Here is a 20,607-nt window from a genome sequence, read left to right as displayed (position 1 = left end):
TGTGACCTTATTAACAGATTGGATGGCAAATAAACACTACGGAAACATTAAGGTGCTCCCTAAGAAGCTTTTAATGTTAGGGAGTTCAATCACCACTGTTTCCTATGGTATGGTCCACTTGATAATTGGATTTGCTTCATTTTTGGGATAATTCAATAAAATGATTTGGAAAAACGGATGGACGTGGATACATTATACATACATTAAGGTGGGCCCCATGGTAAGGGCCGCATCGTCTTGGGTGGGTCCAGGGTCTCACCTAATCCGCTCCCGAAGAGAGGGAAATAGATTTAAGTGTAGCACCTGCTTCACCTAACATGGTGCCACCTTGAATGTGGGGCCCACCTTGATGTACAGATTGTATATCCATGCCGTTCATCTATTTTTCTAGATTAGTTTAGGGCATGTGCCCAAAAATGAAGCAGATCCTAATCTCAAGTGGACCAAAACACAAGAAACAGTGGAGATAGACCATAAAAGGTTCTTATGGGCCACATAAGTTTTGGATCAACCGGATATTTGTGTTTTCCCTTCATCCATGTCCCACTTGACCTTAATCAATAGGTTGGATGACAAATAAACTTTACGGTGGGCCCTAGGAAGTTTTCAATGGTGAGCGTTCAATTACCACTGTTTTCTTGTGGCGTGGTCGACCTGAGATCTGAATCTGCCTAAGTTAATGGATGGATGGCGTGGATAAAACACATACATTATCATAAGGGCCCATAGAAAACTGTCCAATAGCGAGGGTGTTACTAACAATGTCAATACGCAATCCGCATCTAGTAGGGAGGGGGAGTGGATTAGGTTCGATCCCGGTCTCACTGAACATGTTGCTACCCTGGATCAAGCTGATATCGTGGGGCCCAACTTGATGTATGTATTGTATCTCTGCCCTGTCCATCCATTTTTCCAAATCATTTTGGGATATGGACTGAAACATTAAGCAGATCCAAATATCAGTTCGACCAAAACACAGGAAACAATGGTGTTTGACCATTAAAAACTTCTTGAGAGCCACAAAATTTTGGATCAAGCTGATATTTGTTTTTCTCTTCATCCGGGCCTTCATGACCTTATCAAAAGGCTGGACGGCGGGGATATACAATACATGCATCAAGGTGGGCCCCACTGTTACGGTCGCACGTGTTTGGTGAGGCTAAGGTCGCACCTACTCCACTTGTCGAAAGCTAGGTGGGGGCCACCATGGTGTTTGTGAAAAATCTAGGGTCGCACCTACTCCAATGTAACAAACAACGTTTCAACATCTTTAGAGAGCTTTCCCTTTTTCATAGAATTCATATATAAACTCAAAAACATCCCTTTCACATCCTCCCAAAATACTTATAGGTTAAAAGAAAGCAATTGGATTCCCATTGGCCCCTGACACCTCATAATCTGAAATTGACGCCTTTACCTCCTCTCAACAGATGTGCCGACCAAACCGCGCCGTCCTCTATGTGATCAAATTGCAGATTACCAAGCTTTGGCATGTCCCAGTTCACTGGCATTGTTATATATCAATTTGCACAAACAACCACCTTGGTTAATTAACTGGATCAAATAACTTACTAGGCACTCAAACAAAATGTTTGGGGATTCCTTATTGTGAAGGTCCTAGATGCCTGCTTAAATTACATTCTAACTCTGCGCTCAACATTGAACCTTAACCAAAGCTTCTTTATGTAGAGAAATCAGGGATATTAGACAAATGTAATTAGTTAGGTAAGATAATTCAAGAATATATTCATCAATTTAAGAATTTTTTTATGACTAGCAAAACTGCACTCCTAAAGCCGCCCTCAAATAAATGGGTGATGTAGAACACATGATTTAATGCTAACATGTAACGTGGAGATTATGAAAGAGTCCATAAAGTAATTCAATTAACAAAAGATGCTAACCTTAAGTAATTAAGAGTAAACAACAGGAAATAAAATCTGATTTAACTTAAATCACATTCCCGCATGTTAAGAAATCACATAAATCAATTAAAACTAGACTCAATGAAAGGATTGAACTTCTGATTTAGCATAGACATGTTCCACATTCAAGGGACAGATTTGTAGGTTTTATGATTAGTGTTAGGAAAGGGAAAATTTGAAATTTGAAAAATTATGGTTCATGGGAATTGGGAATTTTGGAATTAGGATTTTTAAAAATTGGGAGAAATGGGAAATTGGGGATCTAGGATTTATGGTAGGGTTATAAATGGGGAATCAAAGGATTTTGATGGGAAACGGATTGCGTACTGAGTAACTTAGTACGCTAAGCGTACTGAGTAAACTCTGTGGGCCCCACTATCATTTATGCATTGTATCCACTCGGTTCATCTGTTTTGCCACATAATTTTAGGGCTTTATACCAAAAATGGAGTATATACAAATCTCAATTAGACCACACCACTGAAAACAGTGTGAATTGAACATCTACCATTGAAAAATTCTTGGGTGCAACCGAAGTTTTAGATCAAGCTGATATTTGTTTTTTCCCTTCATCCATGTATGTCTGATCTTACAAACAGGTTGGATGACAAATAAACATCACTGGGGGCCTTAGAAAGTTTTCAACGGTGGAAATCAATACTTCCACCTTTTCCTGTGGTATGCTCCACTTGAGCTTTGTATATGCATCAATTTTTTGTTGGACCCCTAAAATGATCTGAAAAAATAAATGGACGACGTGGATAAACTACATGCATTCTCGGTGGGCCCGACAAAGTTTACTCAGTATGTAAGAGCGTACTGAGTAACTCAGTACGCAATCCAATTTCCTTTTGATGGGGGAAGCAAGGGGGAATCAAAGGATTGAGCGGTTTACCATACGGTCAGCTTAGGGGCTCACATGTGTGGGTCGTTGGCTAGGATTTTTTGGTCTTCAATGGTTGGGGTTAAAGTAGGATAATGAAAAGTTGAAGAAAAAAAATGATTTGGATGGTTTTGGATAGGAAGGGAAGAAGTGAGATTAAGTTTTTAGGAAAATACCTCTTTTAGATAGAAAGGAAGAGAGAATGAAGATGATAGATGGAAGCCTCGCACCTCCATTGAATGGGGAATGGAATCACACCACACCCAAGCTCCAAATCACATGAAGTATTCTTCAAATCACATGAAGACGAGAAAACACAGCTTTTTTTTTTTTCTTCAAAATAATGGCATTAGGGCTTCACACACCAATCTTTCTCTTTTATAGTCTCAGAAAAGACCTTTTACAAAAAGACGCTCTCAGATAAGATTCTCAGCATAAAGATGCTTAATAAATTTAAAGTTGTTCATAACTCCCTAATGTCAGCACAAATATAAGCTATACCAGAAATAACGAAGCATGTAAATAATCTAAACAACTAAACTATTTCGTGGCCCATGGAAGTCCACGATCAAGATGCCCGATAATGATGATCCAACGGTCCAATCATCGTGTCCACCCAATCCAACGGTCTGATGCGTCCATCAAGCTCCTATATGTAGCCCACGTTCATCTTCCCAGTATGGGGTCTTCGAAGATGCATGAACATGCATGTGGGGTCTTCAACGTGGCTAGGAATGTGAATTGGGCCAAGTAGGCCTCGTGTAATGGCCGTCTAGCCATAAGGAGACTGACTCATCCTGCCTCCTCTAGTATGGTGCTCAGATGTCCTCATCAATGGGACATAATCTTCAAATGAGAATAGATGGGACAACACTACGAAGATTGTGATTTACATTTCAATAGTACATCTACATGTTGACTAATAAATCATAGTCAGTTGGGTTTGTGCATTGCTTTTACTCTTGGACGGTACATTGGAATGCATGGGATGTATTTATTCATCTGAAGAGATTTCCTTATGTTTTATTCTCGTGGTATTCACTTGAGGTGTTTTGTATGCAGGCATGTATGAGCTTCTACCGTACTACAAGGGTGAGAATACGGTTTTTGATGTTTCACCTCCTTCAATGAACTTGTCCGTTGAGCATCGTCATGTTACAATTGCCCAGAAATTTCAGGTATGTTTAATGTGGACTTAGATGGACAAAGTGGTTTGGGCTTGTTTTGATCTCTCTCTCTCTCTCTAACAATTCTACATCTCGTGTATGTGTTGATATTGCACATGGTATTACACCTTCAAGAACATGAAATATCGTGGGACATTTTGGAAAATATCACATATATTGCGTAAAGTATTACATCTTGAGGGAAACTTTAGGAAAATGATGGATTTTTTTCAGTGAGACTTGAAGAGATGTTAAAAGACATATGACTTGTACATTTATTTTATTTTGAGGGGTAAAGGAAATTTCATTAGATATCCCTACCCGCAACCGCGATGCAGGAAAAGAATACAAAAGAAAAAGGGAAATATCAAAACCCTAAGACCGCAACAAACGATTGTCGAAAGAAAACCCACTTTGAGGGGTAAAGGAAATTTCATTAGAAACGCCTACTCACAACGGCGAGGCATGAAAAGAATACAAAAGAAAAAGGAAACATCAAAACCCCTAAGACCACCACAAACGACAATCCAAAAAGAAGAATGGTATTGAAAGACAACCCCCTCCGAAATAGCCGCTTGGACGAGCTCCACTACTTTAATTGATCTAGAGACGTTTCGAAATGTTCTCCTATTTCTCTCCTCCCAAATAGCCCACCACACAGTCGGCAGGGAGAGACACCATACAACTTGATTAGTCTTCCCTCCATCTCGTGCCAAGCCCATAGAAGGGCCCTAATACATCCGAACATGACCCATGACACCTCATAGACAACAAGGAGATTCTCCCACACATTGGAGTAAAAAGGGCATGAGATAAACAAATGATCAACGGTCTCCAAATCTTGCATGCATAAGCAACACATGTTCGGAATAGACAATGATCTCTTTTGGACATTGTCTATAGTTAGGAGTTAAGACCTGCTTCCTTCCCACGAGCCATGTGAATGCTGCTTGCCACCTTGGGAGGGGCTCCATAGGACTAGAAGTGATATGTGTTCTCCCTTTGAGTTGCAACATCTCCCCTTGAGGCGCGGATCAGCTTGCATAGAGATTTAATAGAAAATCAACTTGAGCTGTGTGCACTCCAAACCATAGAGTCTTGGTCCCCCATTGGAACAACATGCTGTAAGTGGCTAAGAGGGAGATAATCATCCATCTCCGCATCAAAGGGATTCCTTCTACAAGGAGGGGCCTAAGAGAAGGAAGGCCCACTTCTAGAGAAGCATTCCCTTACGCATGAGTCAAGAGACAGAGCAAAAAGAGCGAGGCTAGGGGAATCTTATCTCATAGGAGTATATTTGCACCAGGTATCCTCCCCAAAACGAATCTTGGAGCCGTCCCCTAAAGAGTAAGGAATACCTCGTAGGAACACTAAGCAGAAAGCCGCAATACACTTCTAAATGTGAGAGGCCCGATAGAGAGATGGCTTCTTAGTCTCCCAACCCCTTTCCCGAAGGCCATACTTGCTTACCACTAACTCACGCCAAAAGCTTCCAACCTTAGTACCAAAACGCCATAACCACTTACCTAGAAGGGTGTCATTCATACCGCATACATCCTGCACTCTCGAACCACCCTGGACCATTGGCTTGCAAACCTCTTTCCACTTGAGAAGGTGGAACTTGTACCCTTCATCAGATCCCCTCCAAAGGAAGTCTCTACGAAGTTTGTCCAGTTTCTCACACACCAAAGTAGGGCACTTGGAAAGTGACATAAAATAAATGGGCATATTGGAGAAGACAGTCTTGATGAGCATAAGATGACCACCTAAAGAGAGATAGCAACTCTTCCAAGAAGATAATTTCCTTTCAATTCTCTCAATCACCTTATCCTATAGCTGCTTGGCCAGTTTTCGAATGCATAGCGGCAAACCCCTAATAGGATGTGGGGGAACGAGCCAACTTTGCATCTGAACGAGGATGCCAACTTTGTAGTTTTGGCTTTGGAAAGATGGATACCCAACATCTACCTCTTGCCCGAGTTGATCTTCAAGCCAGAGGCTGCTTTGAAACAAATAACGACCTTCTTCAAATTATCAACTATGGCCCACTTCATAGAAGATTATAGTGTCGTCAACAACCGGAGGTGCAATACTCGATCGCCCAACTTAGACACCCTCAAACCGCTAGTAAGATCAATTTCTTGCCCTTTTGTTAGCAACTGACTGAAGGCCTCTGCATCAACTAGAAATAAGCAAGGGGAGAGCGGTCACTTGTCTAAGACCCCTAGAGGTTTGAAAAGGCCTTTCGGAGATTCGTTCACTAACATCGAGATAACAGGGGAGCTAATGCATGCCAACATCCACTACCTCCATTTTTCTCTACAACCCAACCTTGCTAGCATGTAGTCCAGGACATCCCACGCGACATGGTCATAAGCCTTCTCCATGTCAAGCTTGTAGACAATCCCAACCTTCGTGTCATGAAGATGGGAGTCGATGCACCCATGGGCTATAAGGGTTGAGTCCAAAATTCGATGTCCTCACACAAAGGTCCCCTGGTTGGGGGAAATGATGCTTCCTAGCACTCTAAATCTGGAGGCAAGAACTTTGGCCAAAATTTTATATGGGCTCTTGATGAGACTGATAGGCCTAAAGTCTTTCAAGCCTTCAGCTCTTACTTTAGGAATAATAGCAATAAAAGAGACTCCTAACTCGGGAGAAAGCCTGCCTTTTGCAAGAAAATCCTTAACAAAGTCGACCACATCTGCTTTCAGTGTTCCAAAAAATTTGAAAAAAGGCGAGAAGAAATCCGTTAGGCCCAGGGGCCTTATCGCGACCCAGACTATCCACAAAAGCTTTGATTTCTGGTTTAGCAACTGGGCTCTCCAAAGACGCAAATGAATCTTATGATAAATTATCAAAACGTAGATAATCTAGCCTCAGCCGGGCCCATTGGTCACTTGACAGGAGCTTCTGATAGTACCTGACAATTGCCTCGCACAACTTGTCTTTCTTCTCAATCCTAGAACCATCAACAATCAAGAAGCCGATTATGTTATTTCTAGCTTTTGCCGAAGCTATGCTGTGAAAGAATCATATGTTCTTGTCGCCCTCTTTCAGCTAAAATACATTTAGAACTCAAAATATTACAAAAGAACAAGATAGTATTCTATTATTAATGAGTCAATGAGGCATTTATAGGAAGAGGTCCCATGGTGTGTGTTGTTTACTGATAAAATAGTTTTGATTGATGGGACTGAGGTGGGGAGTAAATGGGATGCTTTAGAATTGAAAGGTTTTTAAATCAGTCATACAAAATAGAGTATATGGAATGCAATTTTAGTAGCAATATGAGTCAAAATGAGGAATTGATTAAGATCATCATCCAAGAAATTCACCAAAATGACCATTTCTGGTATCTTAGGGCAATCATTCATCAGAGCAGAGAGTTTGAGATGGATGTTTCTTATAGAATTAGAGCTGGGTGGAGAAAGCATAGATTTGCTTCTAGAGTGTTATGTGATTGCCTCATATCAATCAAACTGAAGGGAGATTTCATCTTATGGCATGGTCGGATGTATGTTGACCTAAAAGCAATTGAGGCCTGCGAATCCCGTCAATTGGAGAATTTAACACAGCTCTTTTAATGGAATGATGCTGGAGAATAGGGAACAGTTGTGCTCCTTCGCCGCACAGAATTCTTCTTGCAGGGTTGTGAGCAATGGGTGGACATTTGGCCATCAATTGACAGGTTCCTTCATTTGGAGATTGTTATCGAAGATTTATGATTCATTTACGCAGTTTATTAGATGCAGGACCAGAGAAAGCACCAGGGTGAGTTTTCAGAATGATGTTTGGTATTCAAACACTCCCCACAGTGCTCAATTGCATCAGCTCTTCTGATTGTCGACATGCAAAGATGGTGCTGTTGCTCAATTTTTATGGCGGAGAAGAGGGAAGTCAGTTTGGATTCCTTTCTCAGAAGAGATTTGCGGGAAGATGAAATAGAGGAGGCAATCTCGCTGCTTTGGACCCTGGAGAAAGGTCGACATTTCTCCATCAGCGATTCATAAGAGCTCTTGCCGAAGCCATGCTGTGAAAGAACCACATGTTCTCGTCGCCCTTTTTTAGCTAAAATACATTTAGAACTCAAAATATTACAAAAGAACAGGATAGTATTCTATTATTAATGAGTTAATGAGCTATTTATAAGAAGAGCTCCCATGGTGTGTATTGTTTGCTAATAAAATAGTTTTGATTGATGGGACTGGGGTGGGGAGTAAATGGGATGCTTTAGAATTGAAAGGTTTTTAAATCAGTCATACAAAATAGTGTATATGGAGTGCAATTTTAGTAACAATAAGAGTCAATATGAGGAATTAGTTCAGATCATTAACCAAGAAATTCTCCAAAATGACCATTTTTGGTATCTTAGGGCAATCATTCATCAGAGCAGAGAGTTTGAGATGGATGTTTCTCATAGAATTAGAGCTGGGTGGATGAAGCGTATATTTGCCTCTAGAGTGTTATGTGATTGCCTCATATCAATCAAACTGAAGGGAGGTTTCATCTTATGGCATGGTCGGATGTATGTTGACCTAAAAGCAAGTGAGGCCGGCGAATCCCATCAATTAGACAATTTAACACAGCTCTTTTAATGGAATGATGGTGGAGAATAAGGAACAGTTTTACTCCTTCGCTGCACAGAATTCTTCTCACAGGGTTGTGAGCAATGGGTGGACATTTGGCCATCAATTGACAGGTTCCTTCATTTGGAGATTGTTATCGAAGATTTATGATTCATTTACGCAGTTTATTAGATGCAGGGCCGGAGAAAGCACCAGGGTGAGTTTTCGGAATGATGTTTGGTATTCAAACACTCCCCACAGTGCTCAATTCCATCAGCTCTTCTAATTGTTGACATGCAAAGATGTTGTTGCTCAATTTTTACATTGGGGAAGAGGGAAGTCAGTCTGGATTCCTTTTTCAAAGAGATTTGTGGGAAGATGAAATAGAGGAGGCAATCTCGCTGCTCTGGACCCTGGAGAAAGGTTGACATTTCTCGAAGGTCATCTGCTGACCATAGAGTGGGGAGTAGAGAGCCGTTCGGTATCTTCTCTGTCAGTTCTGCATATCAAGCTTTTTGAGAATTGGGCAGTAGTCCAAAGTGGAATGGACTTCTTTTGTTTGGTCTAACAAACCCTCTCTGAGGCTTTGTGTATTCTGTTGGGAGGCTTGCCTCAACAAGATTCTGACAGTTGACAAGCTGCAGAGAAGGGATTCATGCTAGCCAATAGATGTGTTATGTGCCATCATTAAAGGAAAATTCATCACAATCTTTTGCTTCACTGTTTAATTTCCTGTAGAATATGGAGCATTACTGGCTCCAAGTTTGGTTTGTAATTGGTGATCCTGAGATTGATTGGGACTTCTGTGCCAACTGGTGGAGTGGTGCATGGAGCCACGTGGGAAGACTGTTGTAGAAAGTCTGTACAAGCTACTCTTTGGTTCACATGGAAGGAAAGAAACAACAGAATGTGCCAAGGCAAATCAAGTTCGTTGGGGTCGATTACTAGCAGAATTATCAACTTAGCTATAGATTGGAGTTCTGCAGTGGACAGTGCTTGCAGTATTGTGAGGCATTCTTGTCATCACAAGTGAGATACTGTGTAGTGGTAAAGAGTGCTGGATCAATCTCAGGGCAGGTGTCCTCCCCTTTCTGGTACCCTTGAGCTCAACTTTGATGGAAAGACCCTTGGAAACCCTGGTCCAACGGGGATTGCTGTGGTTGTTTCTGATTGCATGGGGAGCATCTTGCTGAAAATTTCTAACCCAGTTGGCATTTGTGATCCAAATGTGACGGAAGTGGTGGCTGTCTTTCAGGGTTGGAGAGGTTAGTGGCATCACATCACTTCTCTCACAGCATTGTAGAAGGGGATTCAAAGTTGGTATCAATTGACTGAGGTCCCACAGCATGCTGTGGAGGTTTGTGAATGAGCTAGAGGAGATTGCTGATATTACGGAAGCTCTTTCTCAATCCATTATACTTGTATGCTGAGATCTGCTAATGATAAAGCGGATAGTTTGTCAAAAGCTGGGGCTGAGGCAAGGGAGTTATCATTTATGGAGTCCGTTGTAGGAATCTAGTCTATCTTTTCTTCCGTTTTAGGGCTGGAGTAGGTTGTATTTTTGTGCAGCATGGCGCTTAAGTTACTTTTATTTCTGTGTTGTTTTTTGGTTGTTCTTGGTCTTTTCTTTTGTGCTTTCTGGTGCCAGCAATAAAAAAATTCCATTCATAAAAAATAAAAAAATTGAAGGGGAGATTTTATAGGAAAGCTATAAGACTAACCATGCTTTATGGGATAAAATGTTGCAGTGAAGGAACATCATTTTCAAAGGACTAGAGTAGCTGAAATGAGGATGTTGTGATGGATGAGTGGCAAGATGAGGAAGGATAGAATTAGAAATGAACGCTATCGAGGGAACTTAGGAGTAGCATCAATAGGTAATAATGTGAGGGAAAGTAGACTTGGTTTGGCCATGTGCAAAGGGGACCAAGAGTTCAAGTTGAAGATTGTTTGTAATGTCTGACTAAATACGGAATTTAGCTTCAAGGATAAATATTCTATTGGGCTTTCTTCTGCTTTTCTTTTGTTCTTTTTGAATGGTAATCTATTGGGCTCATTCCTCTCCTACATACAGGAAGTAGAAGAAATTGGGAGAACTCTCTAATCAGGTTTTAAAGTACGTCCAAATATGCTTTATCCAAGTCCTTATCTACTTACCTTCATGGTGGTAGAGTGACAAAGGTAGAAGTAACTCTAGAGGAAACTCTTTCTACAATATTTATGACCTTTAAAAAAATTGAAATGTGTAAGCCTCATAAAAGAAGGCATAAAGTGTACAATATGCATATGTCTCACGATGTGAGGTGCAAATCTCACGTATGTTAAGTGCCAAGGTTTGTGCTTCAGGCCATTTTGAGAGATGCTTACTGATGTTGGATAGACCTCTTAACAGGAGGACTGAACACCCACCACTGATGTGCAACCAAAGAGGACTGTCATAGTTGAAGAGGGGTTGCTGGAGGTGGTAAAGGAAGGGTGGAATGAAGGATTGAAGGTCTGGATACTAACTCATGAGAGTTAAGATTTGGGGTATAGAGAAAAAAAAATGAAGTAAAAGAGGAGGATATGCCTTGGAGTCTCACTAAGGTTTTCTAGGAGTCTTACCTAGAAGAATTTAATGGAGTCTCAACATTAACAAACTTTTCATTCAATCTCAAATCTGAAATGGTTTATAATGCCATGGACTTCCCCTTTTATAGACTCAATAGAACTTTCCTATATTAATTCGAGACTTGAGAAAACTAAAAGCCACTCTAGTTTCAATGAGAATTAATAAAGCCTGAGCAAGGTGTCCCGTATCGATATCGGTTGGCGTAACGGTGCCCTCCGAAACCGATATGGATACGGGGGCGTAACGGCGATACGGAGGCGTAACGGCCCGTAACGGCGCAAATTTTTTTTTTGCCAAAAAAATATGAAAAAACATTGATTAAATCCGGAATATTCTAAGCATTCCAAATATGCATTCATTTATAAATTGGAACATGTTTATGGTGGTGTAACAGTCCACTCTTTGGTGAGAAGTTGTATCGGACTGTCTGATTAATTTTTTAACCAGGTAACTTGAATTTGACTACAAAATTCATATATTTAATTTTTTTAAAATATGTAATTTATATACTTAACAACTTGATATTATTTCTCCCAATAGTTCTTTAAAAAAAAATGAAATTAAATTCAGGCAGATGGCGTTACCAATTTGGGGCTGATTTGGAGGACCAATCTATTCTCCAAATCAGCCTCAAATTCATGTCATTTATTGTCATTATCCCACTTCTAAATTGGTGGACATTTATTGGATAGTGAATCATAAAAAATAAAAAATCAAAATCAAAAGGCCCTATTTTAAAAAATAAAAACTCACAAATTAATAATTAAAACTATTTAAGTAATTTGATTTTGGCATTGTGAGTTAGCAATTACAGTCCATAATTTAATTGTCAAATTTTAAGTTAATATATGTCTCGTGTACAATTTTTTAAGGCTTGAATTAGGAGGGACTCAGATGTAAAGTGCAACACATGTGTCAAAGTTTTTTGGACCCCACCCGTGATGAATGTGTTATATCCATAACGTCCATTCATTTTGCCAAATAATTTTAGGGCATGAGCCCAAAAATGAGGCACATCCAAAGCTCAGGTGGATTGCACCATAAAAAACAACAATAATTAAATGTTCATTGTTAAAATTTTATTGGGGGCTAGAAAAGTTTTAGATCAAGCTAACATGTGTGTTTTCCCTTCATCCACGTCAATGTGACCAAATTAATAGGTTAGATTGAAAATAAACATTACAGTGGACTTTAAGAAAATTTTAACAGTGAGCATTCTATAATCATTTTTTCCTATGGTGTGGTCCACTTAAGATTTGGATATTACTAATTTTTTGAATCCTGACCTAAAATGATGTGACAAAATGGATGGACGATATGGATAGAAAATATACATCATAGTGGGCCCACTCGGGTCTGATCACATTGGATGGAAAATAAACGTTACTGTGCGCGTACGAATTATTTAACGTGAAAATCATTATCTTTGTTGCTATTTTTGGTGTGGTCCAGATGATCTCTGGATATAAGTCATTTTTTGGGTGGTGCTCTAAAATGATCTCTGAAAATAGACGAACGGTGTAGATGTAATAAATACATCACTGTGGAGCCCATATAACTTTGATCTCCTTTGAACCGTTCGTACAACTCGGAGCTCGAGGAATGTCAGCGCTCATCTTTGCGTGACACGTACCTACAGCAGTATTAAAAAAAAAATGGGGAGAGAGAGGAACGAAAAGAAAAAAGAGGGAAAGAAGAGAAAAGAAAAAAAGAGGGAAAGGGGGAGAGAAGAGATTGAGAGAGAGAGAGTGAGAGAGAGAGAGAGAGGAAGAAGAAGAAGAAGAAGAGGAAGAAGCAGTTGCAGCCGCAGCCGCAGCCGGGCGCAGCCGCTCGAGAAGAAGAAGAAGAAGAAGAAGAAGAAGAAGAAGAAGAAAGAGAAGAAGAAGAAGAAAAGAAACGAAAAAAAGGTGAGTTTTTTTTTTTTGTTTTTTGTTTTTTTTGTTTTTAGGGCCCGTCACAGCCGTTACGGGTCCGTAACGGCCGTTATGGCCCGTAACGGCCGTTACGGTCACAGAATTCCGTAACGGCCGTTTCGACCCCGTATCGCGTAACGGGTCCCACCGTTACCGTTACGTATCGGCCGTTACGGCCGATACGTAACCGATTTGGGATACCCTGAGCCTGAGTCCTAAAGAGGAAAACAATTTCCAAAGAAGATCTTTCTAGAATTTTACTTTCAAAACAAAGACTCTTTGATGCAGGACAATTAACCACTTGCTCTAAAAGCTCGAATTGATAGAGTATAACAAATTAATCCCATTATCTAATAGCCCAGGCTCCACATCTCATGGGTTAGGACCTCGGCCGAACCCCCCTCGTGGGCCCCAAATCACATGGGTACTGCCTCACCCGAGCCACCCGCCTCACACGGGCCGCCTACCCCGAGTGTGCCCCTACATCCCACAGGCAACCCCACTCGAGCCTGGTGTGAAAATGCCCCTACATTACTCTTGGACCTCCTAGAGAATCCAATGAAAACAATTTTCAATTAAGATGTGAACCTTCTAGAAAACAGTTGGAATGACTTGCTGGTGTAGTAGAATTATGGGCCCAATCTATGGGCTTTTTGGACAGTCATGTGCTTTCTTGGGCTTGTGGCTATAAGTCCAAATGCTTATGGGCCTGTCTTTGTTAATGGGGCCCACATTATTCTCATATGTTCTCTCTCCTACTGTAAACTTTAAGGGGCTGATCCCCATCACTTACCTCGAAGAAAGCCTCATGGAGTGCCTTCTAAATCACTGATCATAGTTGCCAACACGGCCATAAAACTAGTCAAATTTTATACCAATGCAGATGATGTGTTTTGTCATCCGATACAAGAATGATGCGTTAGTTCTGGTGATTGCTGATATGAGCTCTGTTGCCAATGTTTCAGCCCGCAACATGTCCACACAATGCGTCATTAACTTCGTGCTCGAAACTCATGGAGCATCTTACGTAGATCTCCTTTGTAGTTTGAGTAATCGTTATTACATTAATTGATTACATACTTACCTTTCTTTGAAAGATATGTCCTGAGGAACATAGACCTCCAGATTTTGCGGCGAGAGACTGACTTGCCTCCCTTCTCCTTGCCCCCGGGGGATTTGGTCCCTACTACTCTCGTTCCATCGTTTCCACCCCTCCGACCGAATGTGACAGATCGATAATCAGCTCTTCGCCACGATCCATCTCTGATCCCCAAATCATGGAAGACTCCGCCTTAGTTGCCTTATTCCAGGAAGGAGGAGGAGGGCACATTATAAAAGCTGAGCCACTTCAATTTAGAATGGGCTCCCCATCTCAGGAAATGGAAATGGAGGTTGCGGCTGCGAGATCAGAACTGGCGGCCTCCATCCAGAAAAAACAGTGGATTAGAGATGCTATGAGTCACATCGGAAGATCCTTAGGCCTCTCTTTTGGAGACCATCCTGAAGATTTTTTGGCTCTTTTCCACTGCATCGAAGCTCGTGGCAAGCCTTTGAAATGTTAAAAATCTCCAAGAAAATTTCATGCTAAGCCCATTAGAAATAGAGAGTTGCAGAGCCTCCTAACCAGTCCTGGACATTGTTTGGAGCCCACAGAATGTGTCATCTGTGGTAGTCGTAAGGGAAGATCGGTTCCAAAATGAAAATTCTGTCATGGAACGTTAGAGGCGTGAGATCCAAGAAGAAGCGTTGCCTGATAAAAAATATCACGGGAAGAAGTAAAGCTGACATTATTTGCTTCCAGGAAACCAAGTTCCCGACCTTTTCGGTTTCTCTCTTGAACACGCTCTGGAAAGTTCGAAATGCTAAATGGGAGGTTTCAAATGCGGTAGGTAGTGCGGGTGGGATTCTTATTGCATGGAATTCGGAGATATGGTTGTTGGAACGTAGTCGGATTAATGAATTTTCAGTTTTTATGGTCCTAAATCAGATTGGATCCAATTTTTCCTTCCTCATTTCTTCGGTCTATGGTCCTAACCATGCTGACGGGAGATCTGATTTTTGGAAGGATCTTCATGCTGCCAGGGAAATTTTGGACGGTCCGTGGTATATCGAAGGTGACTTCAATATCACGCGGCATGCGGAGGAGCGTTCTCAGCCTGGTCGAGTTTCTACAGCGATGTGGTCTTTTTCTCGCTGGATTGATGATCATTAGTTGATAGATATCCCGTTGTCCGGCTCCAGATTTACTTGGTCAAATTCGCGTGACTCGCCTACTCTTACAAGGTTAGACCGCTTTCTTGTTTCAATAGATTGGACCGAAATTTTTCCGAATGTTTTGCAGATGTCTCTTCCTCGGCCAACGTCTGATCATTCGCCGATTCTTCTCTCTATGGAAGAGGAAAATTGGGGCCCTAAGCCGTTTCGTTTCGATATTTCGTGGCTGAAGATTGAGGGTTTCGATAAGCTCATTTATAACTGGTGGAAGGAGATGAAGGTCGATGGCTTCGCAAGCTTTAGACTAAGTAAAAAGTTGAGCATGTTAAAGACCAATCTTAAATCTTGGAAATTAGACTTCCTTCTCAAATGGCAGATCGAAACAGATGACATTTTGGGTCAAATCCACTCCATTGATGTTGCTTACGAAGACGATCCGATAGATTGTACATTGTGGTCCAGGCGCGCTGAGCTTATTAATGTGTATTCAACTAGGGTTTTAGAGGAGGAGATCTCTTGGAGATGGAAGGCTAGGTGTAAATGGATAAAGGAAGGCGATAAAAAACACTCGCTATTTTCATGCTATTGCAAGTGCTCGGGCAAGTATTAATAAGATAAACTGTCTATCAATAAATAGGGAGTGCACAGAAGACAAGCAGATGATCTCAGATGAGGCCGTCTCTTTTTTCTCCAATCTTCTCAAGTCAGATACCGATCACAGGCCCACCCTGGATTTTCTGCCTATGGATCGGATCTTTGAGTTGGATGTTACCTCCCTAGAAGCTGAGTTCTCCCCTGATGAGGTCAAACTCGCAATCCAGTCGCTGGCAGGGGACAAAGCCCCGAGCCCAAATGGATTTCCTATCTTATTTTTTCAGCATTTCTGGGAGTTGTTGCAGGGGGACATCCTTGATTTTGTTAATGAATTCTATGAAAGAGGCCATTTGTCAAATGTGCTTGGGGCCACTTTCATAGTCCTCATCCCGATGGTGCAGGGGCCAGACTCTCTTCATAATTTTAGGCCTATCAATCTTCTCAGGAGTCCGTACAAAATTCTCGCAAAAATTCTTGCCAACCGCCTTCAAGGAGTTATGGACAAGATCATTTCCCACCACCAAAGTGCCTTCATCCAGGGTAGACAAATTATCGATAGTGCCCTCATGGCTGCCGAATGTCTGCACTCCAGTCATATATCCGGGTCAAGCGGAATCTTATGCAAACCCGATCTTGAGAAGTCCTACGATCACGTTGATTGGAATTTCCTTCTATACATGTTAAAACGGATGGGTTTCGGTAACAGATGGTTAAATTGGATTAAGGCTTGTGTCAGCTCAGTTATGTATTCGGTCCTCATTAATGGATCCCCAAAAGGCTACTTCAAAAGTTCTAGAGGCCTTCGACAGGGAGATCTGCTATCTCCGTTCCTTTTTCTTATTATGGTCGAGGCTTTATTGCATATGCTAAGAAACGGCCAGGCAGAAGGTATTATTGGAGGTTTTCAGATAAAAGATATGAAACATCCCATCTCTCATATCCATTATGCAGACAATATGCTCCTGTTTTGCGAAGCTGGCTGGGATAAAGTGGGTAATCTTCGTACAGCTATTCATTGTTTTGAGGCAGTTTCAGGCCTGAAAGTTAATCTCCGCAAGTCGAAGCTGATAGGCGTTAATATTAGCGACTCCGAGACTCGCCGTTTTGCTGATTTTTTTGGTTATACCCCTTACAGTCTCCCTACAAATTTTGTCAGCCTCCCCCTATGTATTGGCAAGCCCTCGATGGTATTTTGGGACAAAATCATTGATCGTTTTGAGCTCTACCTCGCGAAGTGGAAATGCAGATATCTCTCGCTACGGGGCCAGCTCACATTGATAAAAGCGGTGCTCTCAAATCTCCCCTTATATTTCATGTCCCCTTTTAAATGCCCGGCAAAGATTTTACATACCCTAGAAAAGCTCAGACGGGACTTCCTGTGGCACGGTAGTGAGGATCGAAAAAATTTTCATTTGGCTGCTTGGATAGATGTGTGCAAACACTTTTAGGATGGAGGCGCTGGAATTAGCAATCTCAAAGCTATGAATCGCGCCCTCCTAGGCAAATGGTGGTGGAGACTTGGAGCAGAAGAAGGAACCCTATGGAATAGGTTGATCAAGTGTAAATACGGGAAATCTGATCAAGGCTGGTGGACAAAGGGGGTGTCTAAGAGTAGCATTTCTGCTGTTTGGAGAGGAATTCTATCTTGTCATAGAGAGGTACAAACTCAATGTTGTTTCTCCATGGGGAAAGGGGACAAAATTCGGTTTTGGGAGGATATTTGGGTGGGCTCCCTGGCGTTAAAAGAGGAATTTCCAGATATGTATAAGTTAGCCCCAAATCCGTCTATAACAGTGGCCGGTTGCTACTCTATCCAAGGAAATATCGTGGTCTAGGCTCCCCCCTGCAGGAGAAATCTTCATGATTGGGAAGTAGAGTCTTATGTGAAGCTTCTTCAGCGGATAGGAAACTGCCATCCTGATCCGGATCAGCATGATAAGCTATTGTGGCCCCTTGACAGCAAGGGCCTGTTCTCGGTTAAATCTTTGTATCGTCTCCTTGATCAGAAGACTGAATCTTCGAAAGTGACGCTTACCGCGAAGGTCTGGAAATACAAGGTTCCTCCAAAAATCACTGTCTTTGGGTGGTTGGTTGGAAAGAGAAAAGTGCTCACTATTGATAATCTGAGGAAAAGAGGGATGATATTATCGTTTGCTGCCTGTCAAATGAAGAAACAACGGACCACCTGTTCGTTCATTGTCCTTATTTCAATTCAGTTTGGTCAACTATCCTTTCCAACCTCGACATTTCCTGGTCCTTTCCTAAATCCATTGATAGTGTCTTCGCGTCCTGGCATGGAGTCCCCCTGGATATGAACAGAGCTGCGGTGTGGAGAATCTCTCTCCTAGCTGCTTGGTGGGCCATCTGGGAAGAAAGAAATTGGCGTTGTTTCAGAGACAAGTCCCATTCCGTCATCCATGTGATCAAGAGAATCCAGCATTTCCTCTCTGAATGGGCTTGTCACTCTACAAACATCAGCCACATCCCTCTTCTTATCGGCACTCAGCTTCCCAGGGTGTAGCTGCTTTCGTGGGCTGTTTTTGCTCCGTCTGTTTGCGTTTTGGCTGGGCTCTTCTCTGCCTCCTTTATTTTCTTATTCTGTTTTTCTTTTTGTTTTTTTGTTTCTTTTCTCTGTTTCTGGGAGCTCTCAGCTCGCTATCTCAGCGGTCTGTCTCCATCCTCTTCTTTTAATGAAATCGTCGTTGCCTTTCAAAATAAAAAATAAAAAAAAATATGTCCTGAGTTACTGGCTTTTGGGTGATTATTCTTGCTTTGTTTTGCACTTCCTTTTCCTTGATGGGTGAAAGATATCTACATACCTCTTTTTCCAGTTGATTCATTATACCTTTTGTCTGTGTTATTGTAAATCTTTTATTCTATACCTATCTACTATGATCATGCAATTTTTTTTCAGGTCACTGGATTTTCTGTTGGGGGACGTGTTGTTGATGGCAATGGTGTTGGAGTTGCTGGTGTTAATATAATAGTAGACGGTCATGGAAGGTCTATCACAGATAGTCAAGGATACTACAAGTTTGACCAGGTAGAATCGTTTGCATGCTAGTTACTACCAGATGACATTGATTGTATTCAGTTTCATGGTATTTCATTTGGAGCAAGTTTGTTCCACTTTCGCTTCATGTATGAAGTTTTTCAATTGGTTCATCTGATATGGGACTGCATCTCTTTCTTTGATGGAAGTTCTCTTTTGCCTCAACCTTTTCTTTGTAGTTTATTTTTATTCTCTCTTAAACCATTAGATTAAAGTTTATGTGAATTGGAATACCTTTCTGATGTTTTTTAATTTTTTTTTAAACACCAGTGATGATCAGTGTTTTCAAAATCATTTGATTTACAATTCGAATTGTATCTATACATAAATGATATGTATTGCATGCCAAATCAGAAATCCATAAACTTGTACGTGAATTGTATGATTCATGTACTGTTCGAATTGAATCATATGAATCACAGATTCAATTTTACGAATTTTTGGGCATCCCCAAAACTTAAAAAAATGGAATTTGATGTTTTTTTAAACCTTGTTCTTATAAAAGATATAAAGGCCCTTAATATTAGAACAAACCATTATTCTTGGCTTTTGGGGTAGGGAGAGGAGATATGGGATTTTAGTATTCAATGCCTCTCAACTCACTTGGGTCAACTATGACCAGTAACCGCCAGAAGCAACCCCTCCACAACAAAGAAATTAAGATAACTTGTTCATAATTCAATAGAATTGATCTCTGGTTTTTCCAATATGACTCTACACTAAGGGAGGTATAAAATAACATAAATTATTGAAGGAGTCTTGTCTCTTTCCTTTATTTGTTTTTGAAGGTGAGGCTGCATTTTATTGTAACAAATATCAATATACTTCATGACTAATTAGCCTAATTCGGTACAAATTATCATGATATTTGTTGCAACCAAACACATCCAAAATTTCTTAAAACGCAATATTTGCTTTTGTTTCTTCTTCCCTGTAGCCATTAGTTTAATTATTGAAGATGGTGAAGGATACTGTCACCTGAGTGATTTGAACTTTATTGAAGACTCCATTATGCTGACAGATTTTCCATATCCAGGCTCTCAATTATTGATATCATGATATCTATCGCTTTTCGTGATGCATATTGATGGAAAATGGATGACGAATGAGCGTTTTTTTTTTTTAAATTTAAATTTTAAAAATTGTTTCTGATTTATTTAAAAATTTCAGAATTTTCTTATTTATTAAAATTAGAGAAAAAGTTACATTTTATGATACAATTTGCAATTTGATATGATTCCACCCCTATTACAATTCACAGATCACGAATGATTATCACAACATTTGTGACGTTCCCATCTATTCAAGTTTCTGATTGAAGTTAGAAGTTGCTGCTCATAGAATGAATGAAAACCAGAATATTTGTTTTTTTTTAAATATTAAGCTGAGGATTGGTAGACTTGGTTCTATCACCCCTTTGGTTATGGTTAGAGCAGTTTCTGGGAGGCGCTTTTTTTTTTTTAATGCACTATCTTCCACTGGAACAATTGTCCTCTAGCTTCTTTGTTTTGATCTTCTATTTTGTAATTCCGGCATAGATATCTCACCCATGTTCTTTTTTAATAAATCAATCTCTCTCTCTCTCTCTCTCTCTCTCTCTCTCTCCAAAAAAAAAAGAGGAAGAAAAACACTAGAGCAACAAGCAAGTGCAATAATCCCATGTTAGGTCATGGCATTCAAA

General features: G+C 40.7%; 1 protein-coding gene across 1 annotated transcript in view; it reads left to right on the top strand.

Annotated features, from left to right (window-relative positions):
* Positions 1-20,607, top strand: part of LOC131225505 (uncharacterized) — a 50,497-nt gene that overhangs the window by 11,427 nt on the left and 18,463 nt on the right. Inside the window, exons 10-11 of the mRNA XM_058221042.1 lie at positions 3,871-3,986; positions 18,789-18,917. Of these exons, the coding sequence (XP_058077025.1) occupies positions 3,871-3,986; positions 18,789-18,917 (245 nt within the window). The remainder of the gene's footprint in view (positions 1-3,870; positions 3,987-18,788; positions 18,918-20,607) is intronic.

The sequence above is a fragment of the Magnolia sinica genome, chromosome 14 (genome assembly GCF_029962835.1).
Source record: "Magnolia sinica isolate HGM2019 chromosome 14, MsV1, whole genome shotgun sequence".
Classification (NCBI taxonomy): Eukaryota; Viridiplantae; Streptophyta; class Magnoliopsida; order Magnoliales; family Magnoliaceae; genus Magnolia; species Magnolia sinica.
This window is presented reverse-complemented; position numbering and strand designations above follow the sequence as displayed.